Here is a 23,150-nt window from a genome sequence, read left to right as displayed (position 1 = left end):
CTACCAGGTTGCTCTTCTAACAATTTCAAATGATAATATGTGATGGTGATAACAAAAAAGGACACCCTGCTTAGTTTGTTGTGGTCTTCATCTTAGATCAAGGCGCGTTTAGAACCCACGTAGCTTTTGGTTTTAAGTTTACGAATATTGTTATCGCCATCTCCATCCATGTAGGTACACATTTCTCAGGTAATGTACGCATCATAAATGCCATCTTTGCGCCTACTTGAATAAAGATATTCTTGACTTTGGTGGTATATTTATATATGCTGGAGATAGGCAGAACTGTATACCGGAAAAAATAAACGGTACCAGACAGATTTTTAAAATCCCAGTATTCACTCCCGCGGGCTTTTAAAAAGAAAGTATTGTTACCTATGTATGCTATAGCAGTAATAAACAACATTTGCATATTTAGCTTGCATTCTAGAGATGGCCATTATATACTCTTTATCTCAGAAAAGTTAACTTTATTAAAAAAATAAAAACAACAACGAAGCCGCGGAACAACTAGCTATTGAGTATTACGCTAGGTCGATAGGTTGACAGGTCTACAATAGGTCAACAAAATATAGGCTACCTATAGTAGGACCCGTCAAGCAAGTAGGATAAAAAAAAACCATCACGCCTCATTTACGTGTGTTAATTATTTCGATAAGGCTATAAACATCATTGCCTCAATTCCTGATAATTTTGTATCCATAATCATCCAACTTAGCTCGTTTCACTTTTCGTGAGTTAGCAATCCAAGCGTGAGTAAAGAAACGTCGCTTTAAAAGCCCAGGGGATGTTTCCAGGCCACAGTCTAATTAAATTTGATATCTGTTCTAGAAATAGCAAGAAATAAAATACCAATTATTTATAAAGCCGAGTATTCCTAAAGGGACCGTTTATTTGATTAGACGCAATTATCAACATGTAATCTCAACATTATCGTTAGTCTGCTTTTTTTTCTCGGCTGTGACCAAAAGTTTCTTAATCAATTATTTGTGGGTTTAGGCAGGGGTAATTTGGGAATTTACAATTCGAGAATTTTCTCTGTCCGAGTCTTGGCCGCGACTAATTACCACTCTTGCGAAAAAGACGCGATTTATTTATCCAGTACGATGCCGCATACAAACTGACGAAGAATTTGGGTATATTATAACTGCCATTAAATTAAATTTGCATCACCAGATGAGATTGCATTCCAGGTTAACTTGTAGGTTTACAAGGGATATTGTGATCTGGAGATGTAAGATTAATATAACATTTCGTAATCATTGTTCTTAAGTCGGAATAAACGAAACTATCGACAAATAATTCGATATGAAAAGATTCTTGAGCGTATAGAAAGCAAAGTCCTTCTGGCATGTGTCTTACAAAACTTTTAGTCCTTCGTTTCAAGCGTTTTTACAAATTTTGCTTCATTCATTTAGATTTAAAATTAAGATAACTTTTTCTTTGTCCAATTATATTTAATCATTTCTCACAATATCTGTTTCAAAAGTCTTATATATTGCTAAGCAGCAATAATAATGTGCTATTTTGAAGAAATCGTTATATATAATATAAATAATACTAGTCGCGAATTCTTCCACGTTTTATTTCGAAGGTATTAAATTTGGTTTTTTATTTAAGCACTTTTAAAACGCCAAGTCAGTCTGTTTAGTAGTAGTGACTCTACCACCGGTTCGGAAGGCAGATTCTACCGAGAAGAGCCGGCAAAAAACCCAGCCCAATAGACAGTTAACAGATGTTGAGACATTATAGATGATAGAAAGTTTTGAGAAGAATAGGTTTTAATGACCACCATCACATCACCACGGCGACCATGCATATGCCATTACGACGTAAAACGATGCGATCTCGTGCCCTGTGTACTATATTTATTAAGTTTAAGAGTTTAGTGTACCACTGAATTTATAAGTAACTAAACGATTTTGTTGCAGTTGTGATGACAGTATTCTTGGCCTGCCTGTCTACGATACCAGTCATCATGCTGATCATGGGTAAGTTTTATATACCTCATCATTCCAAGCATTCAAATGGATTACTTATAGTGAAAACCTGCATGTCTGAGAGTTCTCCATAATGTTCTTGAAGACGTGTGGGGTCCACCAATCCGCACCGGGCCAGCATGGTGGACTACGGTCTGAACCCTTCTCAGTGTGGGAAGAGACTTTTGCCTAAAACTGGGCCGGGAATGGGTTGATATGATGATGAAAGTCTCACTCTTTGCTCTCCATTCAGCTTGATATAGAATGAAATGCCATACCACGTACCAAGAGGATAGTTGGGGATGGTAACGGACCATGTTCCATGACTATTCCACATTTCATGAATATATAATCTGAATCTCGGAAACGGCTTTAACAATCTTTGAATCAAAGGAAATTTAGTTTGCCATGGGTTTCGGGGGTGATAGATCGATCTAGCTTCTAGGTTTAATTGTTTGACAAACGTATTTTTATCGCATTTTCTGTTAATGAAAATCTGCAAATATATCATAAGAATACGAAGGTAATTTCGCCACCATAAACAAGGTTATAGCTGAGATGGAAAATTGGGCTTTCTGGAAACCAAAAGATCCCGGTTCGAGTCCAGATTATTTTTTAACCCCTTTCTTATTGGTTTAATAAAAGAGCCGAATGCCGAGCAAAGTTTGCTAGTAGTTGTCCAGGTCCTGTCTTAACCTAAATAATAAAATAAATAGCAGCTGAGACAAAAAAGAATTGAGATATCACAGATACAGATGGCTTCGTACTACCCGAGACACGTGGGTGGAACAACGCCTTCTCCATTACTCCGAGATTCCGAGAGTGGATTGGTAGACTCGGCACACCTTGTTGAACATTATGTCGAACTCTCAGGCATGCAGGTTTCCTCACGATGTTTTCCTTCGCCTTTGAAACAAGTGATATTTTAATTACTTAAAGCACACATACTTTGAAAAGGTAGAGGTGCGTGCTGGGAATCAAACTCGACCGGACCATCACTTTATAGATTAGTCAGAAATATGTTATGAAGCATTGTATAAATATATAGTACTATAATCTGATAATAAATGAACGAATAAGTAAAATGTATTTACTTACAGCGTTTAAAATCATTACCATATATAAATAATAATCACACCTTGAACTTGCTTAACAAGTGGCTGGAATAAAATATTCAAATTAAGTTAATTAATTTGCTAGTAAACTCCGTGAAACCAAAGTCAAACATAAAATGGATGAATATTCATGAGTGAATTTTCGTTCTAATACTGGGGATATTGAATAATTTGTAAAACCAATATTTATTTAGCGACACCGATATCGTATCGGGTAACTAATTTGGCTGCGTACCATTTATTTGGCTCAATAGTGGTGTAAACTTGATAGTGATGCAGGAAGGTGGTTATTAGGACGTAGACCCGTGTAAATAAACCGAACAGTAACAGTCTAGTCAGTCAATTAATGCTTAAGAAAGAACTGAATTAAATCGGTTTTCTAGGCTATCGCTTGGAAGTCAGAAATGCTGGTCGCAGTAAAATATAATATTATACAAAGAGACTGATCAAGGTCTGATAAGGTGGGAAGGTAGTCAGTTATATAATTAGTTAAAAAAAGCATCAGACGACGGTTTTTTGACGACCCCCCCGGCGCAACGGTGAGTGCTGTGAATTAAAGTAGGAGGTACCGGGATCGATTCCTGGCAGGGACAATTTGGGAATTCATTATTTCTGTATTTTCTCTGGTGTGGTCTTGTTGGAGGCTTTGGCCGCATCTAGTTACTTTTACAGCTAGAATTATCCGCGGTGGCGTTCGTGATTACGTCCCGCGTGGTACCTAAATAACGCTAACTTGAATGCCAATGAGAACGCAAGTTGGTTTGGCCTTTGCTAGCTCTATTGGTTAGCTGCCAAGCGATCGATGTTATTATTTCATAAGCGTCATTAGTGCTACGCGGGTACGAAGCGTTCGCCATGTGTGCTCCGTGCGAGCTACGCGGATGGCGATATCTACGAGCTACACGATCCTACGCGGTTAAAAGCTTGCATTCTGTGGGTGCTGAGTACGTTATATGAGAACGCTACGCTTGAACTACGTGGGTGCTACGCGTGCGCAGCGCAAGTGCTGTGCGGCACTTCATACTTAAAGCTTGCTCCTTTCAAAAAGCCTTTTTATACAGTTATGTTTTTCCTACCTTCCTGCTATGCCAATTTTTCATTGCATTCTACGTATAAATCCCCTATTGTGGTCATAAATAGTCTATAAAAAATCACTGCTGGACTAATGACCTTTCTTAATATGATAATTTGCCAATAATCACATCACTGGAAATATGGGTTGGTGATCACCATGTTAAAAACGTCTAGGTATTAAAAAAGGCAAAGCCAGGAGCAATTTGGGAATTTATTATATCTGTATTTTCTCTAGTCTGCTCTGGTGGGACACTTCGGCCGTGGCTAGTTAGCACCCTACCAAACAAAGACGTGCCGCTAAGCGATTTGGCGTTTAGTCACACTGTCACGTAGAAAACGATTACACGAAGTATGGTATATATTCAACTGGCATCTTTCCTAACAGGTTACCCCGCTAACAAAGACTGCATCATCGCTTACCATCAGGTACGATTGTAGTTCAGGGCTAACTTGTAGTTTAGTACGAAGAAATATTTTAAAGATCAGTAATAAATAAATATTAACAGTGTTATCATGAATTCTCAGTCAATTAAAGTATTGCATCGAGGCATTTAATATGTAACCATTTAGAGACAACAACCGGTATGGTGAGCTCACTGTGTACTGTCGGGTACAATAAGTCAACAATTATCTTTAATCCGAAAATCAAACCCAAGATTTCTTGATGCGTAGACAAACCAATTAACACTCAGATAGTGATCAGGGTAAGGGAGCGATGGCACCAGCTGTAAAAGTTTTAGTAAAAAATGCTATTATTAGCAGGGCACAAAGTAATGAAGGCAAAACTTTGATAATGAAATGCTTATTATCGTACGTGTCATTAAAAGAAAATAAGTTTAGTATAAGTCCCACGATCAAAGAGTTCATAATGGTTTTCAATCAAAGCAGATTCGATGGAGCCAATATTGAATATAATTTGTAAAACCAATATTAAATTAGTGAATATCGGATGCCCACACAAAGGCCACCTACTCCGCGCTAATTGCTTCATTCACGGCATAATAATGGATGAAATAATACCTCATTGCCTCTTTGTTATTTTATCTCATACCTAGCCTGCGTAATTTCCGCGTGATATTTCCGCTTTATTTTTAAATTTTTTGTAAATTGTGGAAATTGCACTAATTAAGTATTACCAGCTTTCATTTATTAGCCCTACTTTTGTTAAACATAAGTAGGGGTAATAAATTAAGAGATGTCTCTGATGATCGTAGCTTTATATTTAAGTTGGCGAACGAAGTTATCACCATCCCGTTACAATTATGTAAACAAATATGTATGAACGCTTCGTAAGTGCCTGTAAGTTCGTAAGGCCTACATGAATAAAGAAATTTTGAATTTGATGCTCAAATGGTCGTCTTGCCTCGACTGAAGGCAGAGCAAAGCTTTTAGCTTTATTAAAGGCAATCAAGCACAAGTTCATATTTCTAAGAAAAAATACCTAGAAGTCGATTACTACGGGTCCAACAGTGAATATCTTGGAGTGCACTGCAACAAAAAATGTTTAAAATATCTTCAAAGTACAGAATTCGACACGTCACAGCTTTTTTTTAAGAATACAAATAAAGTTTAGAAATATAGAGAGAAATTATGGAGCCAACTGAGCCAATTATTTTAATATTAAAAAAATAAATGAGTAACTCAACTGCAACAATATAAACATCGCAATCTAGCCCAAAAGTAAGCGCAGCTTGTGTTATTGGTACAAAGATAACTGATATTTTTATGAATAACATACGTAAATACTTATAATATACAGATAAACATCCAGACACTGAGAAACATTCATGTTCATCACACAGACATTATCCAGTTGTGAGAATCGAACCCACAGCCTTGGAATCAGCAAACAGGGTCGCTGCCTACTACGCCAATCGTCAACAAAATAATAACCCATAATATTATCCCATTTATTGCTGTTAATTAATTAAAATAGCGGATATCAAAGAAATACCTTAATGAATCCAGAGCATGTACAGGTATTCTCTTTCATTAATCTGGGTGGCCGCACTTAACACGAAATTAATTCAAGAGGACAGAAATCCTTACCACTCAGTTTAAAATCCTTCATTCGTTAAATTAAAGCAAACGTACTTAACCAAAAACGTTCAGACATTGAATTTGAACAACGATATTCTGTAACATTCCAGTTCGAATCCCAGCACGCACATCAAACTTTTCTTATTTATGGGTGTTTCAAGCAATTTGAATGTCACTAGCTTTAACGGTTAACGAAAACAACGAGACGAAACCTTCATGCCTAAGTCCATCAAACCGCACTACAAACTACTAAGGCCTAAACCCGTCTCATTGTGGGAGAGAGCCGTGCCCTGTAATGGTCGGGTAATGAGTTGACATGATGATCCTGTAATTAAAATAATTATTGCTGTGACTACAAGTACGTACTCGTACTCGGTTTTTTGGTTTTTCATGAATCCTGCACCAACTGTACATTTTCCCGGGATAACCAGTAGCCTATGTAGTAATCCAGCGTATACTCTATCTGCGTTTCAAAATTCAGTCGAATTGGTTGTGAAGTTTTGGCGTGAAAGAGAAACAAACATACATCCATTTACGCATCCATACTATCACTATCATCAGACTATTGATGTCCATTATACAGACTTCTTCTCTCGTGGGAAAGAAATATTAGAGTTACGACATGCTTCGCAGAACGACTGACGTCTTACTGTGTGAGTGGTGGAAACCCAAACTTTTTAACTCCAGGCAAGGACTGGGAATTCCTTGACAGAAAAACTCAATAGACACCTTACAATTTTTGGTCCAACCTGGAAATCGAATTCATCACCTCGTGATCGGTATTCGTACGTACTAAGTAACAGAGCTTTTTGCGACAAAGCTTGTCCGGGGAAGTAATACCGCTATGTTTATTTCTGCTGTCTAGCAGCATTGTTTACGTCTTGTAACTGCCAACACTCTGTCTGTATGTGTTCGAAAACCATCCAAATTGTTGCAAACTGTGTTCCAGTTTAAAGGGCGTTTTTCCCGGCACATGAGACTTAACACCTGCGCCTCAAATTAATGGACACAGGGCAGCATGTAGCAGGACGTGCTCCCTGCATGCCCTGTGAAGTGTTGCTCCGTTTATAGGTGATGGTTTTCCACTCACCATCAAGTGGTTCATCTGCTTGGTCCGTCAATAATTACTATAAAAGAAAAAATAACTTAACTCTCAAACAACGGTAGATAAAACTCAAATAACGAACTAAAAAATTAATCACAAAAGCAGGCCATGATGAAACCGTTTATTTCATCATTAAAACTCCAGATACAAAATAAAAGCCCCCACTTTCAGGGCAGTAACAGTTTTGTAATGGCGAGACCATAAATCTTGCCTTCCCCGTAATATTTCAGGGAACTGTGCAAATTGAAACAGGCCCACTTTAAGGGAATCTGTACTTCGTTTATGAAGAATGATAAATCTTTTATCTGTTCTGCGGTCGGCCCTCCATTACATTATTGTTTTTATAAAGATGAGATCGTTTTTTATGTACTTAGAAATGGCATCAGTTTCAAAAAAAACCAACGAAGTAATAATTTAATTTTCTATTATTTTAAGTTTACTTTTTAAAATCTATGTGCACTTTTATGAATATCACTGCATGTTAATTACAATTATGTTTGCGAGTGCGCTTTATTTAAAAAAATAACATATGCTTCTTAGAATAGAATAGAATAGATTTTGTTTATTTACCAGAACAACACAAACAGACTTACATACGGAGTAACCTACAATTTTATACTTAATTATTAATAGTTTAAGTCTATGATGTGTCTTGCCAATAAAAAGGTTCTGACTCAGCTAAATGTCCCGGATACTAAATGTACCCACAACGCTGGTATTCTGTCAGTACCTATTGAGTTGAGAGAAGCCCAGTTAAGAAATCACATATAAAAACAAAAGTAAACTTCATAATGGAAAGGAGGTGAAAATTTATTTGCTCTTATAATTATTAATTGCTCTTGTTAAATAAACATACAATTTTGGCTTCTATATCGTTATAAAACTACTTACAATTTATTCAATGAATAGAATCTTCTAGATACAGTTTAAACAAAGATACATAAATAGACGAACTTTCATTATATAACCGAGGTCAAAGAACCAAATGCCACGTTCGTAAAGAAAATCCTATTTTCCTCGGCTATTTTCAAAGGTCTTACTAATAGCCTGTCAGAAGCTAGAGCTAAGGGCTAGGTAAATAACGAAAACTTGTAATTTTAAAGTAAACACAAACGATATTTATAGTTTTAACCGACATAATGATTAATGAGCGACGCGATATTTTACTCTAGCTTGTGAAAGGTGGCTTTTGTTTATTTCTAGAATATTCATATTTCTACCTTATTAAGACTCCGCCGTCTATCAGCCTGCCAGTCTGTCCGTCTATAACCAAGCTGTATATCATGAACCGTGATAGTTAGATGGTTAAAATTTTCACAGATGATGTATATACGAGTTAACAATTTTAATAAAATAAATAGGTAAGGGGACTTCCTACTACGACAGACATGATTTTTTGCCGCTTTTATATCAAAGCAAGGTATTGATAGCATAGTTGGCGGGCATTAACCACTGTTATCACATGTTAGTAATACGGCTATTTATTTACCTAGGAATGAATGAATGAATGAATGAATTAATACACTTTTATTGTACACCACATAAGTAAAAATTTAACAAAAAAAATACAATTTGGCGGCCTTATCGCTACATAGCGATCTCTTCCAGGCAACCAAAGGCGTTAAAAACAGCTCAAGAAGAGAGGTAGGTGGTGCATTTAAATAAACATGCCAATTAATATCAATAATAAATAAATATATACAATATTGTCAAACCACAAATAAAACAGAGGGGAATAGGCATGGTTAAGATCCGCAGATTCAGATAAAAATTGATCTTTGACAAGTTTTTTTAAAAATAGTAATAGACTGTGCCTGAACAGTGAAAGATCGGTGGAAGAAAGATGAATTATGTGAAGGCACCCTTAAGCTCAGCTTCCTTGCAGTACGGAGAACTTCACCAGGGCGACCAACGAATTCAAATTTTTCCTTCAAATAAGGTGGAGAAGAAGTAAAAAACAACACACAGTAGAGAATAGAAAGAATGTGCAAATTCCGGTGAAGTCGAATAGGTAACCACTTGAGAAGAGAACGAAATTGTGATACATGGTCATATTTACGTAACCCAAATATGAACCGAATGCTAATGTTTTGAAGTCTCTCAAGTTTATTTGATTGATCGTCAGTTAAGTTAACAAAGCTTGCGTCAGCGTAATCCAGAATAGGAAGAAGAAGACTATGTTAGCAACGTAGTCTTGTTAGGAATCGGAAGGAAAAATTGAAGGCGACGCAAAGAGCCTAGAGATGCAAAAGTTTTACTGGTGACTTCCTTTAAGTGTTTAGCCCAATTTATAGTGGAATCCTTAGTTACACCCAGATTTCTAACGCTGTCAGAGTACGGAATTATGAAGCTATTTAATTCTATGGGCGGCAGGGAAAACCAGTCAACTCTTGAGATTAGGTTCCGACTACCGATAATAATCACCTGAGTTTTTTTTAGGATTTACAGTGAGGCCATAGGATCTACTCCATTCCAGGATAACACTTAAATCTTTATTCATCCTTGAAACGGCTGTCGGAAGATTCTCAAGAGATGTTTGAGTATAAATTTGAACATCATCCGCATACATGTGATAGAGAGAAGAGAGTTTTTAAGTTATAGAATTAATGAAAACAGAAAAGAGTAATGGTGACAACACGCCCCCTTGAGGCACGCCGGCAGAGATATCACACCAAGATGAATAAGTCTCTTCAACGCGAATACGCTGCGAAAGTAACTACGAAACCAGTCAATCACAGATGGAGATATGTGAAGAGAACGTAAAATAGCCAACAGTACATCGAAATCTACAGTGTTAAAAACATTGCTGAAATCCAGCAAGGTCAACACAGTTAGTTGTTTATCATCCATGCCCCAACGAATGTTGTCAGTAACTTTAATCAGAGCAGTAGCCGTACTATGACCGGAACGGAGACCAGATTGGAGAGGATTAAGTAAGCACTGCCTATTAATGAAAAGGTTTAGTTGTTGGTAAGTAAGCATTTCAAGGACTTTAGAAAGAAACGGTAAGATAGAGATAGGACGGAAATCGCAGAACTTAGTAGGGAAAGGAACAACATGCGCACTCTTCCAAGCTTCAGGAAACTTGCAATAAGAGATGGACTCATTTAAAATGTGAGTGATAATAGGCGAAATAATACATATGAGAGGAATAATCATATTACGGCTAACGTCGTCGCTACCAACTGCAATCGAAGAGACTGACAATATGCTCTTCTTAACATCACATTCAGAGAATTGACTAAAAGTGAACGGAGGATAAGCAGGAGTTCCAACTCCTGCTTATCGAAAGTTACGGAAAGAGAATGAAAAGTATTTGCTTTATCTAAACTATTAAAAGAGTTAAGAGGAGATGAGAAATATTGATTCAAATGTTCGATATCAACACGAGAAGGATTTTTGAGGATTGATGAAAATGCGGTTTTCGTACGAGGCGTCTAAGGAATCCAGTAGTATTCTACTGTGATCACTAGCTGCTGCAGTTTAGTTATTATGGGCGAACCATTAAGTCCAGCAGTGGACTGTTATAGTGTACCTTCATTATAAGGCCTAATAAATTGAAAACAATTAAGCTTATTTCACGGCAAGGGTGTTTAAATTGGAATCCCATGTGAAATTTTGGCACATGATGTTACAATATTCAAAATGTTAAAGCTAAACCGAGATTTTGAACCTAATTTATGACAGGTAGCAGTATTCTTTGTGCTACCACTACCATCTACTGCTTTCACCAACCCGTCTGGCCGTCTGGTGAGGCCTTTAGTCCAGCATTACAATCCAAAGGCATTACAACAGTGTAATGACGAAGACAGTATGTGATTAAGGAACTGTCTTTTTATCTAACAACTCGGATAATGTGGATTCACCCTAAATAAGGTCGACGCAAATCTCAGTCAGACGCTCATGTTTGCGATAATGAAATTCACTCGCGAATTCTTTCTCAGCAAGCGACTGCCGCGGGATATCATCCGATTTAGATTTAGGTTAGCAGTATTATTTTACAAGACAGGTTTTGGCACTCTCCGAGATACAGGAAAATTAGGATTTCCAAATAAGTTCATCCCTCCACTTACCAACTTGGGTTAAAATTGGCAGACTTTTTTAACCGTCTACAAGTTAGCACTTGATTGTAAAGTATAAACACATAAAGTAAGTTTTGATGCTGCCTAAATTTGTAGCGGGCTATCTTGTTGGTAGTATGGCACCCGAGTCGGTTTCTACGCGGCATCGTTACAGAACGCTACATCGCTTGGTGGCACGACTTTGCCGGTTGGGTGATAACTAGCCATGAAGGAATTAGTCGTACTAGTCCAGATGAGACTAAAATCGGACTAACTTCGGGAATAATAAACCCTCCTCCTACCAGACCACAGAGTCACAGAGTTCGTCGAAAAACCTTAAAATAATACTGCTATGACTCAAATAACATTAGCCGATAACCGATTTAGATTTACTAAATCGGTTATCGGCTAATGTAATTGATAGAAACTGAGAACGAGAGTTTAACGTACTCACCTAGGTCTATAAGAAAGGTAACAGCCAATGGACACGGTACACCACTGCTAAACATGAGTTCAAACTCAACGCTACAAATATATACATAAAAAGGACACAGATAGATTTCGAAAAAAATAATTATATGTTAATGAAATATTTGTACCACGATGCAATATTTTAATTATTTGAAAACACAATAAATTTATTCTGTAATGAGTGTATTTAAACACTACGCTTATTTCTGTATCTCCTTATTCCACAATTGATTATGCTTAAAACATTTGCAAGCAAATATATTACTTATAATAATAATGAAACAATAATTTCTGTATATATACAGAGATGAAGAGAAGAGAAGAAATGTATGAATAGAGATAAAATTAAATTTATAATCTGTATTTATTATTTTAAATCTGTTTAATGCGACATAAACTTCGTTTGGTTATATAATTGCGACAAAGTATTTACGTCCTCTTTGGAAATTATTGAACATGGTGTTTAAAAAATCCTATAAAAAATGACTGTTAAATGTTTATATTCTCATTGGTCTGTACTTCAATCAGCATACCAATGAGTACATAAACACTTATAATATCAGTACTGATGATCTCAACGCTAGTGTGGCCTCGCCCTAAACGAGATCGCTAGCAATCTCAGTCAAACAGAATTATTACGTTCCTTTGTTCGAGATAATGAAATTCAATCTCGAATTATCGCGAAGAAGATAATTGTTTCAGTTTTGTTCCTAATGAAAAAACGCTTTGGATTATCTGGGGTCCCCTTGTACTTTTGAAGAACTTGGAAAATCTGTTCGTTAAATGACTATTTGACTATACTTGGAGTATCTCAATGTGATCGATGGAGATACGTAGTAGAATCAGAGTTATGAAATTTAATTTGCTATACTCTGCAAAAAGCAGGAAAATCCTTGAATGTTTATACTCCACACCAAACAGCTCTTCGACAATGTACCCTATACGTACGTTTCGCTCAGACACCAGAGCATCATCAGGATGGTGACTTTACAATTGATAAGCGAAATATTCGCTAAATGAGTCGCCTTTTATACCATCCTTACCACTAACTTATCTGTCTAAGCTCCTCCCACTGGGCTATCACCGCTACATCATGACCACAATGATGATCTAATGCCAACGATAAGTTTGAACCTGTGTACTTGTGGTTGTTGGATAAATAATGAGAACTCTCCTTCGAGTCTAAAATAAACATAAATATTGTTGTTATTACAAAGTTATAATGACCTTGATGAAGGGTGCCTCGTTGTTTAGGGGCATTAAACATCTGCCGCAGACTGTGTACGTGTAAAATTAGTATTTATTGGAAGTCAGATTAAGTGAAGGCGTGTAATGGAGAAACATTAGTACAGGGAATTTTAGCTTAGATTAAGGTTTTATTTTTCACTGATGTCTACTCGTAAGTCATTTGTGTACCGTTTGTAATCAATGCTTTCTAAGTAAAATGTTTTATGCTACATTTAGGGAAAAAAGTAATTAAAAAAACAAAATACTCAGCAATGTATACGCATATAAACTGCCTAGTCGTTAAAACTCACCAACCCGCATTGGTGCAGCGTGGTGGGTCTATGCTCTAAAACTGCTTCTCCTATGAGAACCGACACGATTTGAACCTATAACTCAATGGCAATCGCGGCTTGAGTGCTTTGACCACAAAGCTATAACAGCTCTCCAACCGTTGATGTCGATATTGGTATATGCCTTTTTATATCAATCTGATAGTGACTGTAGCGACATCGAGTAGGCAGTTGACATTGACATTGCAGTTTAGATATACTTTTCAAAGGTTCATGTTACAAAACTACGCATTCGAAACATTCTAAATGGCAACCCTATTGACGATAAAAGACCGATACACACATAGTACCTACGCTACACGACGCGTACCTAATAAAGTGACGTCACATGATTTTGCATGTGATGTTAGGGCTCTATCTGAAGTCTTTCAGTAAAATCAATGGCAGTGGTTCACTCAAAAAGTACTAGGTTTCTCTTTCATGGACAAGTCTCAGAGACAGTACATAATGCACCTCTACAGCCTATAAAGTATTATTTCGGTTTTCATTTAGACGTTGCAGAATTTAGTTATCATAGATCAATGATTGTAGACGGCGCAGGGTGTAACAGTAATACTCATATATTGTAAGGAGCAGTAGGGCGATACGATGTAGATACAGGTAACACTTCTATGTTGTAGTTCTTTGTATTTTTCTATTCGATAAATAAATTTAAAAAATTACGCTTCCTAAGTACCTGAGATAGGTGTGAATAAGACATTTTTGACTTTGAAATTTAAATTTATGGTGAGGAATAACTTAACATCTTTTTCTCGCTCTACTACATATAATTACTTTATTTAGTAGCACTCAACACCTTGACGGAGTTTCCTGCCCTTAACCTATTGTTTTACTTACAAGTTTCGTTACGGAAAAACAGATTAAGCGAAATTGCGTTAGTAGCAGGTGTGAGAAAGCTGAAATTTGGGGGTATTAAGTGATTTGCTCGGCTCTACTTGGGCACGAGTTTATAACTATATTGACCCTCATTGCACTTGAGCCTAATTCCATTACCCTTCATACCAATCTCTGCTACCCTCGTTATACGAGAAACTGTTTAATTATCCATGAAATTTATAAAACTGGTTTTCATCGAAAAATCTTAGGCCTTTTTTTATGGAAAGTTTTCAATATTATACATCAATTTATTGCCCAGAGAAAATTGAGAATTTCCGAAATTACCCCTCCGGGAATCAACCCCGGGAACTTCACTCATAACACCACAGCTCTCACCACTGAACCAGGAAGGTTGGAAAAATATTAATATTAGATAATTAGTGGCAGCTGTTACGTAGGATGGAAATTATTTTGGCTTAATTTGCCTTAAATAATATCCCCGAGCATTTAGCGAAAGCTCCCAGAAGCTCCCCGAAGCATAAAGCTTCAGAGTGTGTATGACAGCAGTCGACGGGTGATTGATTATGAGTTATTGACCTTTTTAAAGTTTGCCGTCGGCCGTAGCGAAGGATTTACCTTTTAAATCTTAACATCTGGTGGGCGGCGCAAATCTGTGGGTTTAAATGGATTTTAAATCATCTCAGTTCATTTTATGAATGCTAAATACGAGTTAAAATTTCCCACGAGTAATAATTTAAAAAAAACATTCAAGTTCGAGTAAGTTTTTTTATATGGTTCTTATACGAATTGGCTAAAGTTTGATATAGCAAACAGTTTTTTTTAAACTGCAGGGTTTTAGAAATTTTCCCTTTCCTTGTGCACTGAGATATTATTTCATGCTTCTAGTTCAACGGGAAGTACGAGATAGGTTTTGATTCCCTTGCGACTGTCCAAAATATCCACGGATTCTTGAGAAGGGTCTTGACAGACGGACAGATAAAATTCAAAAAATTCAAAATTCAAAATTCATTTATTTCAAGTAGGCCTAATATAAGCACTTTTGAAACGTCAAGTCTGTCTGTTTGTAGTGATTCTACCACCGGTTCGGAAGGCAGTTTCTACCGAGAAGAAGCCGGCAAGAAACTCAGCAGTTGCTCTCTTCCAACATCAACAATTTACATTTTGTATTTTAACATTCATTTTTCTATCTTGTGAGAGCTGAAAGCGGAGCCGGATGCTTCCAAGCAACCTTGTCATTAAAAAAATCATCAATTGTATAGTAACCTCGCTCTAATAAATGTGTTTTAACAAATTCTTTAAACTTGTGCATTGGCAGGTCCAAAATCACCTTAGGAATCATATTATAAAAGCGTATACTCAATCCCACAAATGATCCCTGTACCTTACGCAGACGATATGCAGATGACACTAATTTATGACCATTTCTTGTAAGTCGACTGTTTATGTCCACTTTTTGTTTATAAAGACTAATATGTTGTCTTACAAATACTATATTGTTATAAATATATTGTGAAGCTACAGTAAGTATGCCTATTTCTTTAAACTTCTCACGGAGGTATTCGCGTGATTTAAGTTTATATATTGACCGTACAGCTCTTTTCTGCAATATAAATATAGTTTCGATATCAGCTGCTTTACCCCATAACAAGATTCCATAGGACATAACACTATGAAAGTACGCAAAATAAACTAGCCTAGCTATTTCAACGTCAGTAATCTGTCTAATTTTTCTGACTGCGTAGGCAGCCGAGCTTAGTTTACCCGCTAGTGAATCTATATGGGCACCCCACTGTAGCTTATTATCCAAGGTCACGCCCAGAAAAACTGTGGAAGTCTCTATTTTTAGTGATTCACCATTTATCATTATATTTTTATCAATTTTCTTTACATTTGGTAAGATAAATTCGACACACTTTGTTTTTTTTGCATTTAAAAGTAAGTTGTTAACTGTAAACCAGTGCGACACATGCGACATAACACGGTTCACTTCGTCAGAGTTATCTTTACTCCAATCAGTCTTAAAAATTAGAGATGTATCATCTGCAAACAATACAATGTCGCATGTTCCACTGACATGGTTACGGTAGATCATTTATATACACTAAAAATAGAAAAGGACCCAAGATCGAGCCTTGTGGGACACCCATTGAGGTATTTGAACCCTGAGACTTTGCATCATTTATGCAAACTCTTTGGGTTCTATTGCTGAGATAAGAGGCAACCAAATTTAGTGCAACGTTTTGGATACCATAGTGGCTTAGCTTAAGAAGCAAGGTTTTATGATCAACACAATCGAAAGCTTTAGATAGATCACAAAAAACACCCATGGCGTTCTGTGAACATTCCCAGGCATCATAAACATGTTTTATAAGTTTAGCGCCTGCGTCCGTTGTGCTACGACCTTTAGTGAAGCCATACTGCTCAGGGTGTAGTAAGTTATTTACATTAAAATGATATAAGAGTTGATTTAATATAATTTTTTCAAATATCTTACTAAGAGCTGGTAAGATTGAGATAGGTCTGTAATTGTTTATATCATTTTTATTACCAGATTTAAATAGAGGAATGAGTTTACTATGTTTCATTAGGTTCGGGAAAGTACCTAAATCAACACATTCATTGAAAATTATGGCTAAAAGAGGAGCAATGACGTCAATAATTTGAGATATTACCTTTACCGACATTCCCCATATATCACCTGTTTTCTTTAATTTTAACAACTTGAAGTTTTTACTGATATCCGATGCATCTATATGTTTGAAATGAAATAAAACTTTGCACTCATTAATGTTGCCTCTTAATAAATTCTGAGCTGCAGTAGGTGAGGAATTTAGTGAATCTGTTAACAAAACAGGAACATTCTGAAAAAAGTTTTCAAAAGTACTAGCAACTTCTGTATCAGTAGTTACCATATTATTATTAATAATTAATTCAAAATTTCCGTCTCGAGATTTAGTTTTCCCAGATTCATTATTAACAATTTTCCAGGTTGTTTGTATTTTGTTTTCAGATTTTACTATCCGATCTTTAATGTATAGCGACTTAGCTTGTCTACAAACATTTTTAAATGTTTTGGAGTAACTTTTTACATATTCAAGGAAAGTTGGAGTCTGATTGTATTGTTTTTCATCATATAGCTCATACAACTTATCCCTGCTTTTGTAAATGCCTATTGTCGCCCAATCACTAAACCTCATTTTTTTTATTAGAATCTATGTATTTAAAAGTAAATACTTTATTAAATGCACTTTCTATTTCATTGAAAAGCGTACGATAAAGATTGTCGGGATGACAGTTTTCAAAAAAGAGAGCAGGAATTTTGGCTGATATTTCACCTTCAAATCGCGTCAGTTTACTCTGAGTTATCGGCCTGTACTTAACAATATGTTTATTTCTATTTGTACCAACAACAGTAATTTGTTGGCCACAATGATCTGACCTTAAATTGTTTAATATCGATTTACCTAAGATATCACAGTCACATAGACAGACCGACACACATACAGACACCTTTTATTAACCAGGGAAGATAAGTTCCACTTATTCTAAAATATTTCCGTTCATGTTTTTTTGAGATTCAGAATCCTAAAAAGCTACTATACGTATATAGCTATAAGTATACTGACTATTGCCCGCGGTCTTTCGGTTTTTGACGACCGATTGGCGCACTGGGCACCCTGCTTTCTGAGTCCAAGGCCGTGGGTTCGGTTCGACGCTGATAAATGTTTGTGTGATGAACATGAATCTTCTTCAGTGGTTGGGAGTTTATCTTTATATTATAAGTATTATATTATTCATAAAAATATTCATCAGTCATCTAAGTACCCATAACATAAGCTACGCTTACTTTGGGGCTAGATGGTGATGTGTGTATTTTCACACTATATGTATTTATTATTATCTATTATCCCGTTGAAATCGTTTGTTTTCTAGATACAAGGTAGCCCATGTTACTTTTCGTCCTTTCAACTATCTCTGTGCCGAATATCACGTCTTTTAGTTGCTTAGTTAGGGTGAAAAGGAAGGACAAACAAACAAACAAACAAACTTTCGCTTTTATAGCTTTAGTATGGTTTTACTTGGTCGTTAATTATTTATGGGTTTCATAAAAAGGTTAGGGTCACTCGGCGGAAGATGGAGAGAAATGCTTGGAGTGTATCTACCTGGTTAAATCAGGAATGAGGAGATCCGTAGAAGAAATAGAGTTACCGACATAGCTTAAAGAGTCGCGTAGCTAAAGTGGCAATGGGTGGGACATTGAGGTACCAAGGTGCTGGAATAATGACCTCGCACTGGTAAACGCGACGTTGATCCCCCCACTAGCTGGATGGATGACGAGCATCTGGACTCAAGCAACACGAGAATTTTGTATTTGGAACTCTTAACAAAATACCTATGTCCAACTGTGGGCATCCATTGGTTGATGGAGCATTAACAATTTTTTTTCTCCAGGAGTGCAGTACATCCGCGACTGCCCGGCCGAGCCTCGCATCCCGGTGTATATGGTGGTGGGCGGTGCGGCGGGCGGCGTGGGCATCTGCTGGCTACTGTGGGCGCAGCTGGCGGGCAGGAGCTCCAACAACTCCGCGAGCGTACCCGAACGCCTGCTCGCATACACACTCACCATGTTCCTTATGGGATGGTGGGTTTCTACTATAATGAACAATAAGCTTTATTTCCAAATCATTTCCCGTAGCAAACGTTTGTTTTCCTAGGATAAAAAGTAGCCTAAGTTTATCTCCGTCTTTATGGCTTAAGATCTTTATTTCTCAAAAGAATTCAAAAAATCCGCTTATAGAGAAAACATTAAACTTCAAACTGTTGACTGTTAACATTTTGTTAAATGTAGATAAAAAGAAAATGTTCGCATAAGCGGGTAGTTACACAAATATAACCGAGCAAAAACATAAGACTAAAACAAAGATCATCATTTACTGGAAATGACTTAAAGTAACATGTTATTTATCAAGTAGATTTATAATATTTTTTTTTAATAAACGTAGATTTGACTTCTTTTATATCAGATGGTAGTTTATTATAAATCTGTGCTCCTTCAAATAAAATATTTGTGTTGCCATAAGCTCGAGGTTTGTGATGCAATAAGAGGTGACTGCAATCTCACCTGGTGGTAAGTGAAATTAGAAACGGGCTAACCTGTGTAGAGTAGAGAAGTTTTACCCTTGCGAAGTAGCGGGCAAGCCCTAATAAATAAGCTTTTATAAACATCCCTCTAAAAAGTTAGAGGCGTTGAGTTCATATTATAGTGGTCGATGTAATTGAATTTGTTTTAAACTTTGAAGTAAAAACATTTGAGATAGTCCAAGAGCTTACTTCGGCAAACTTTATGAATTTAGATTTTAACTTTTTACTTTGAAACTGAAGGGTTTTGTTAAACTTTTAATAGGCAATGAGGTTTATCTTGAATAAAATTTGCGGTTAGAATAATGATAAGATTTTTCAAGAGGTTTGTGTATATTTTCATTGTTTCCAATGCGGTGAAGGCTGTATGAGGCATTCAGGCTGAAGGGACAGGTGCTGGAGCTGCCACAGTAATTACCGGGCGGCAGCCGAGCGTGCAGATTGTATACAATGCCAGCATGCTACCTACGTGCTCGCATTGTATACGCTACACAACTATTGAGTCGTACATTTGAGACACGAGTAAATACTTAGTAAAACGAAAAAATGCGAAAGTGCGTTTGTATTTTTGTGCTTTGTGTTTTTTTGGGCAGAAAGACGTCTGCCAGGTCTGCTAGTCTATACAATGGCAAAATAAGATTATAAGCTTTTAAGTTTTTGGTTTTTTTTTAAATTCTGTTGTATAATTTTCGCTTGGTACTTAGTTCCTAAGCAATTGTGGTGAATGTTGTCGTTTATGTATAACTAAGTTGTGGAAACTTCATTGGTTTACGTTATATAAAAATACTTTTATGTGTGATAGTACAGTTTGTTTTCCTTGAAAAGCTTATAAATAAATAAATAGTTAGAAAGCAATGATGAGGTCTAAGTTGGAGTATGCTTGTCTAGAAAAAGCCTATTCACTCTACGCCTTGAAGGTACTCAAATTATACGTGGCAGGAAACACAGTTGCCGGGAGAGCGTTCCACATCCTATCCTAGCGATACGTTTCAGAAACGCGAATAAAAAACGTTTCGTGCGTGTTGATGGAATATCAACCACATAAGGATGCCACTGCTTACGGTGTCTCGCTGTTATGTGGTAGAACGGGTAAGGAGGAACAAGATTGTGAAGTTCCTGAGCACAATCTATATGTATATTCATACTAATATAATAAATAGGAAAGAGTAATATGTCTGTTTATTCGTAGTTGATAAACTTTGAACGTTTACGGGCTGAAAACAAGTAGATAATAAAAAGGTCAAGATCGTATATTTAACAAAAAGGCGTATTCGGTGGCACCCGTAGTAGTGTTGATTAAACGATTGCTTTCATAAATTTGTTGGAGCTTTATTTAATTTGTGGCCACCGACTACACATAAAAATCACAGCGCCAGTCAGAATGACTTCAAATAGACATTCGGGAACCTGCGTAAATAAAATTTAATAATTCTTAATTTTGTAACTATGACCCAATTAGGATTTCTACACAATTATAGAAAATAATCAATAAATAATACATAAAAAATAAATAAATATACTACGACAATACACACATAGTCAGTCATCTAGCTCCAAAGTAAGCGTAGCTTATGTTGTGGGTACTAACATAACTGATGAATATTGTTATGAAAATTATACATAAATACTTATAATATACATTAAAACACCCAGACGCTGAAAAACATCGCACAAAAAGTTGTCAGTTGTGGGAATCGAACCTTTTTTTTTTTTCGTGGTGGAAAAGCTTTATTGCTACCTCCAACCCTTGGACAAGACGGAGGGGACTCTACCCTCTAAAGGGGTATACCCAAACTAAAAACCACCACGGCATGTCCCTCTTGTTGGCTATGTCAGACGCCCGGGGAACCCGTTGTATACCTCCCCGACGTCTACCATGCATCCCAACCGATTGTTGGGGCTCCCGCGCTAACGAGGAGATTATCAGGACAGCTTGAACCCCCCCTCAGACCGTAGAGAGGCTAGTGTAGTGACGGGTGGCGGAGTCGAACCTACGGCCTCAGACTCAGAAAGCAGGGTCGCTGTCCACTGCGCCAAAGGGCCGTCAAATAATATAATATCACAATATTTTTTACACAGGTTCGCCTGCGGAAACTATTGGACGTTGGGCATCATGTGGCCAGACTATGCGCCAACGCTTTTTGAGCCCAACCAGTGGTGTCACAAAACACTGTATGTGTTCGCGTTGACGCAGCTTGGTGTCGTATGGGGCGTAGTGGCCCTTGTCATACTATTACTCCTAGCCCTTGTTATTTGTCAAGTAAGTCTACACTTTCAGCTTATTTTCCTTTCTATATTCTATAGATACTAGCAGCGTATACACAGTATTTTTTTTTATCTGCAAACATCATCTTACCCTATATACAGTAACCATAGAATTAAGAACCTACAGAAACCGTGTACACGACTAATATTGAAGCATAAAAAAACCACTCCACTTTAGTAATGTTTCTCGGACAGGCGGTTAATCACTTCATTTCACTTAGCAGTTGACAGTAATTATTTACCTCTAATGTTTTAAGCATTTACTGTAAAATGGGGAAATCGGAAAAAAATTGTGAGCTAGCAACATTCCGACATGCGCGGGGCGTTTTTACTGTCTTTTGAAACAAAGCTCTGCACACAATAATGGCTGAATGACAGTTCTGTATGTTCTTATTTCTGTGACAGTAACTATATTCAAAATAATCGAAGTTCACGACAGCAATGCAGTTGATCAAACGAATTATCTATTCGAATATTTATTACACGATACATGCTTGTTATAGTGAGGGTGCCAAACGTATTCTATATACAATAAACGAATTGCTTTTATTAGTCTCACTAGATCTCGAGAACGGCTAGACTGACTTTACTTATTTACTAGTAGGTTTTGAAATATTAGTGGAAGTCTACAAATAAAAAAGTTACAAGTATAAAAGCAGCACTAGGCTGCCTTATCGCTAACAAGCGATTTCTACCTAAAGAGCAAGAGAAAAGTTACAGTATAGGTGTACACAAAAAAAATAAGTAATGAAAATAAATACGAAAGTTGACACAAATAACAATAGATTTAATCATAATTAATTAATTAATTTATTTATTTATTTATTTATTCCCATCTCACATTTTTGTCATTACAGGAAAAAGTTATCCTAATACGACAATGCAGCATGTTATGTAAATTTTAATAATATATATAACTATAGTGTATATGATAAAATCCAAATCGCTATATTTGTGAGTTAGTATACAAAATAAAATAAATAATAAATCAATAATAATAATAATAATAAATAAAATAAATAATAAATCCAAAATAAATTAAAAGATTTAGAGCTTCTGATAGATAACCAAGCAGCCGACAACATTTCAGGTACTGTTACAAGTAATATACATATAACTACACTCAAATGTGTCACGTGTGGTGTCCCAACACAAATTGTTGTTATCAGGTATTCGGCTGCGGCTGGCTTGGACCACCTAGATACAAGTAGCAACGGCGCAGTGTCGTGCTCGAACTGTGGCACAGGAACATCAACAACACGATGGATGTAGCCGGTGCCCTTCTCCCCTTCACCCAAGTAGTACGCCCCGAACTCACAATCCATGTCCAAGAAGTACTAACCCAAGCAGACAGAGACGCTACCGATAACAAACTAAAGATCCCAGAAATAAACGAGCCCGACAAATGCGACGATGATGTTAAATCCCCCAAAAGTGACTACGAAGTGAAACCCAGAAGTCCCAAACGTGATGTGAACAAAAGTGGT

The 23,150-nt window shown here is 36.7% G+C and overlaps 1 protein-coding gene across 1 annotated transcript in view; it reads left to right on the top strand.

The window, feature by feature from the left end:
* Positions 1–22,874, top strand: part of LOC120629965 — a 28,592-nt gene extending 5,718 nt beyond the window's left edge. The window contains exons 4-7 of the mRNA XM_039899062.1: positions 1,932–1,991; positions 18,712–18,901; positions 21,478–21,658; positions 22,833–22,874. Of these exons, the coding sequence (XP_039754996.1) occupies positions 1,932–1,991; positions 18,712–18,901; positions 21,478–21,658; positions 22,833–22,874 (473 nt within the window). The remainder of the gene's footprint in view (positions 1–1,931; positions 1,992–18,711; positions 18,902–21,477; positions 21,659–22,832) is intronic.
* The last annotated feature ends 276 nt before the right edge of the window (positions 22,875–23,150 follow it).

This window comes from Pararge aegeria, chromosome 15, assembly GCF_905163445.1.
Source record: "Pararge aegeria chromosome 15, ilParAegt1.1, whole genome shotgun sequence".
Taxonomy (NCBI): domain Eukaryota; kingdom Metazoa; phylum Arthropoda; class Insecta; order Lepidoptera; family Nymphalidae; genus Pararge; species Pararge aegeria.
The sequence above is the reverse complement of the archived record's forward strand: the minus strand, read 5'-3'. Positions and strand labels throughout refer to the sequence as shown.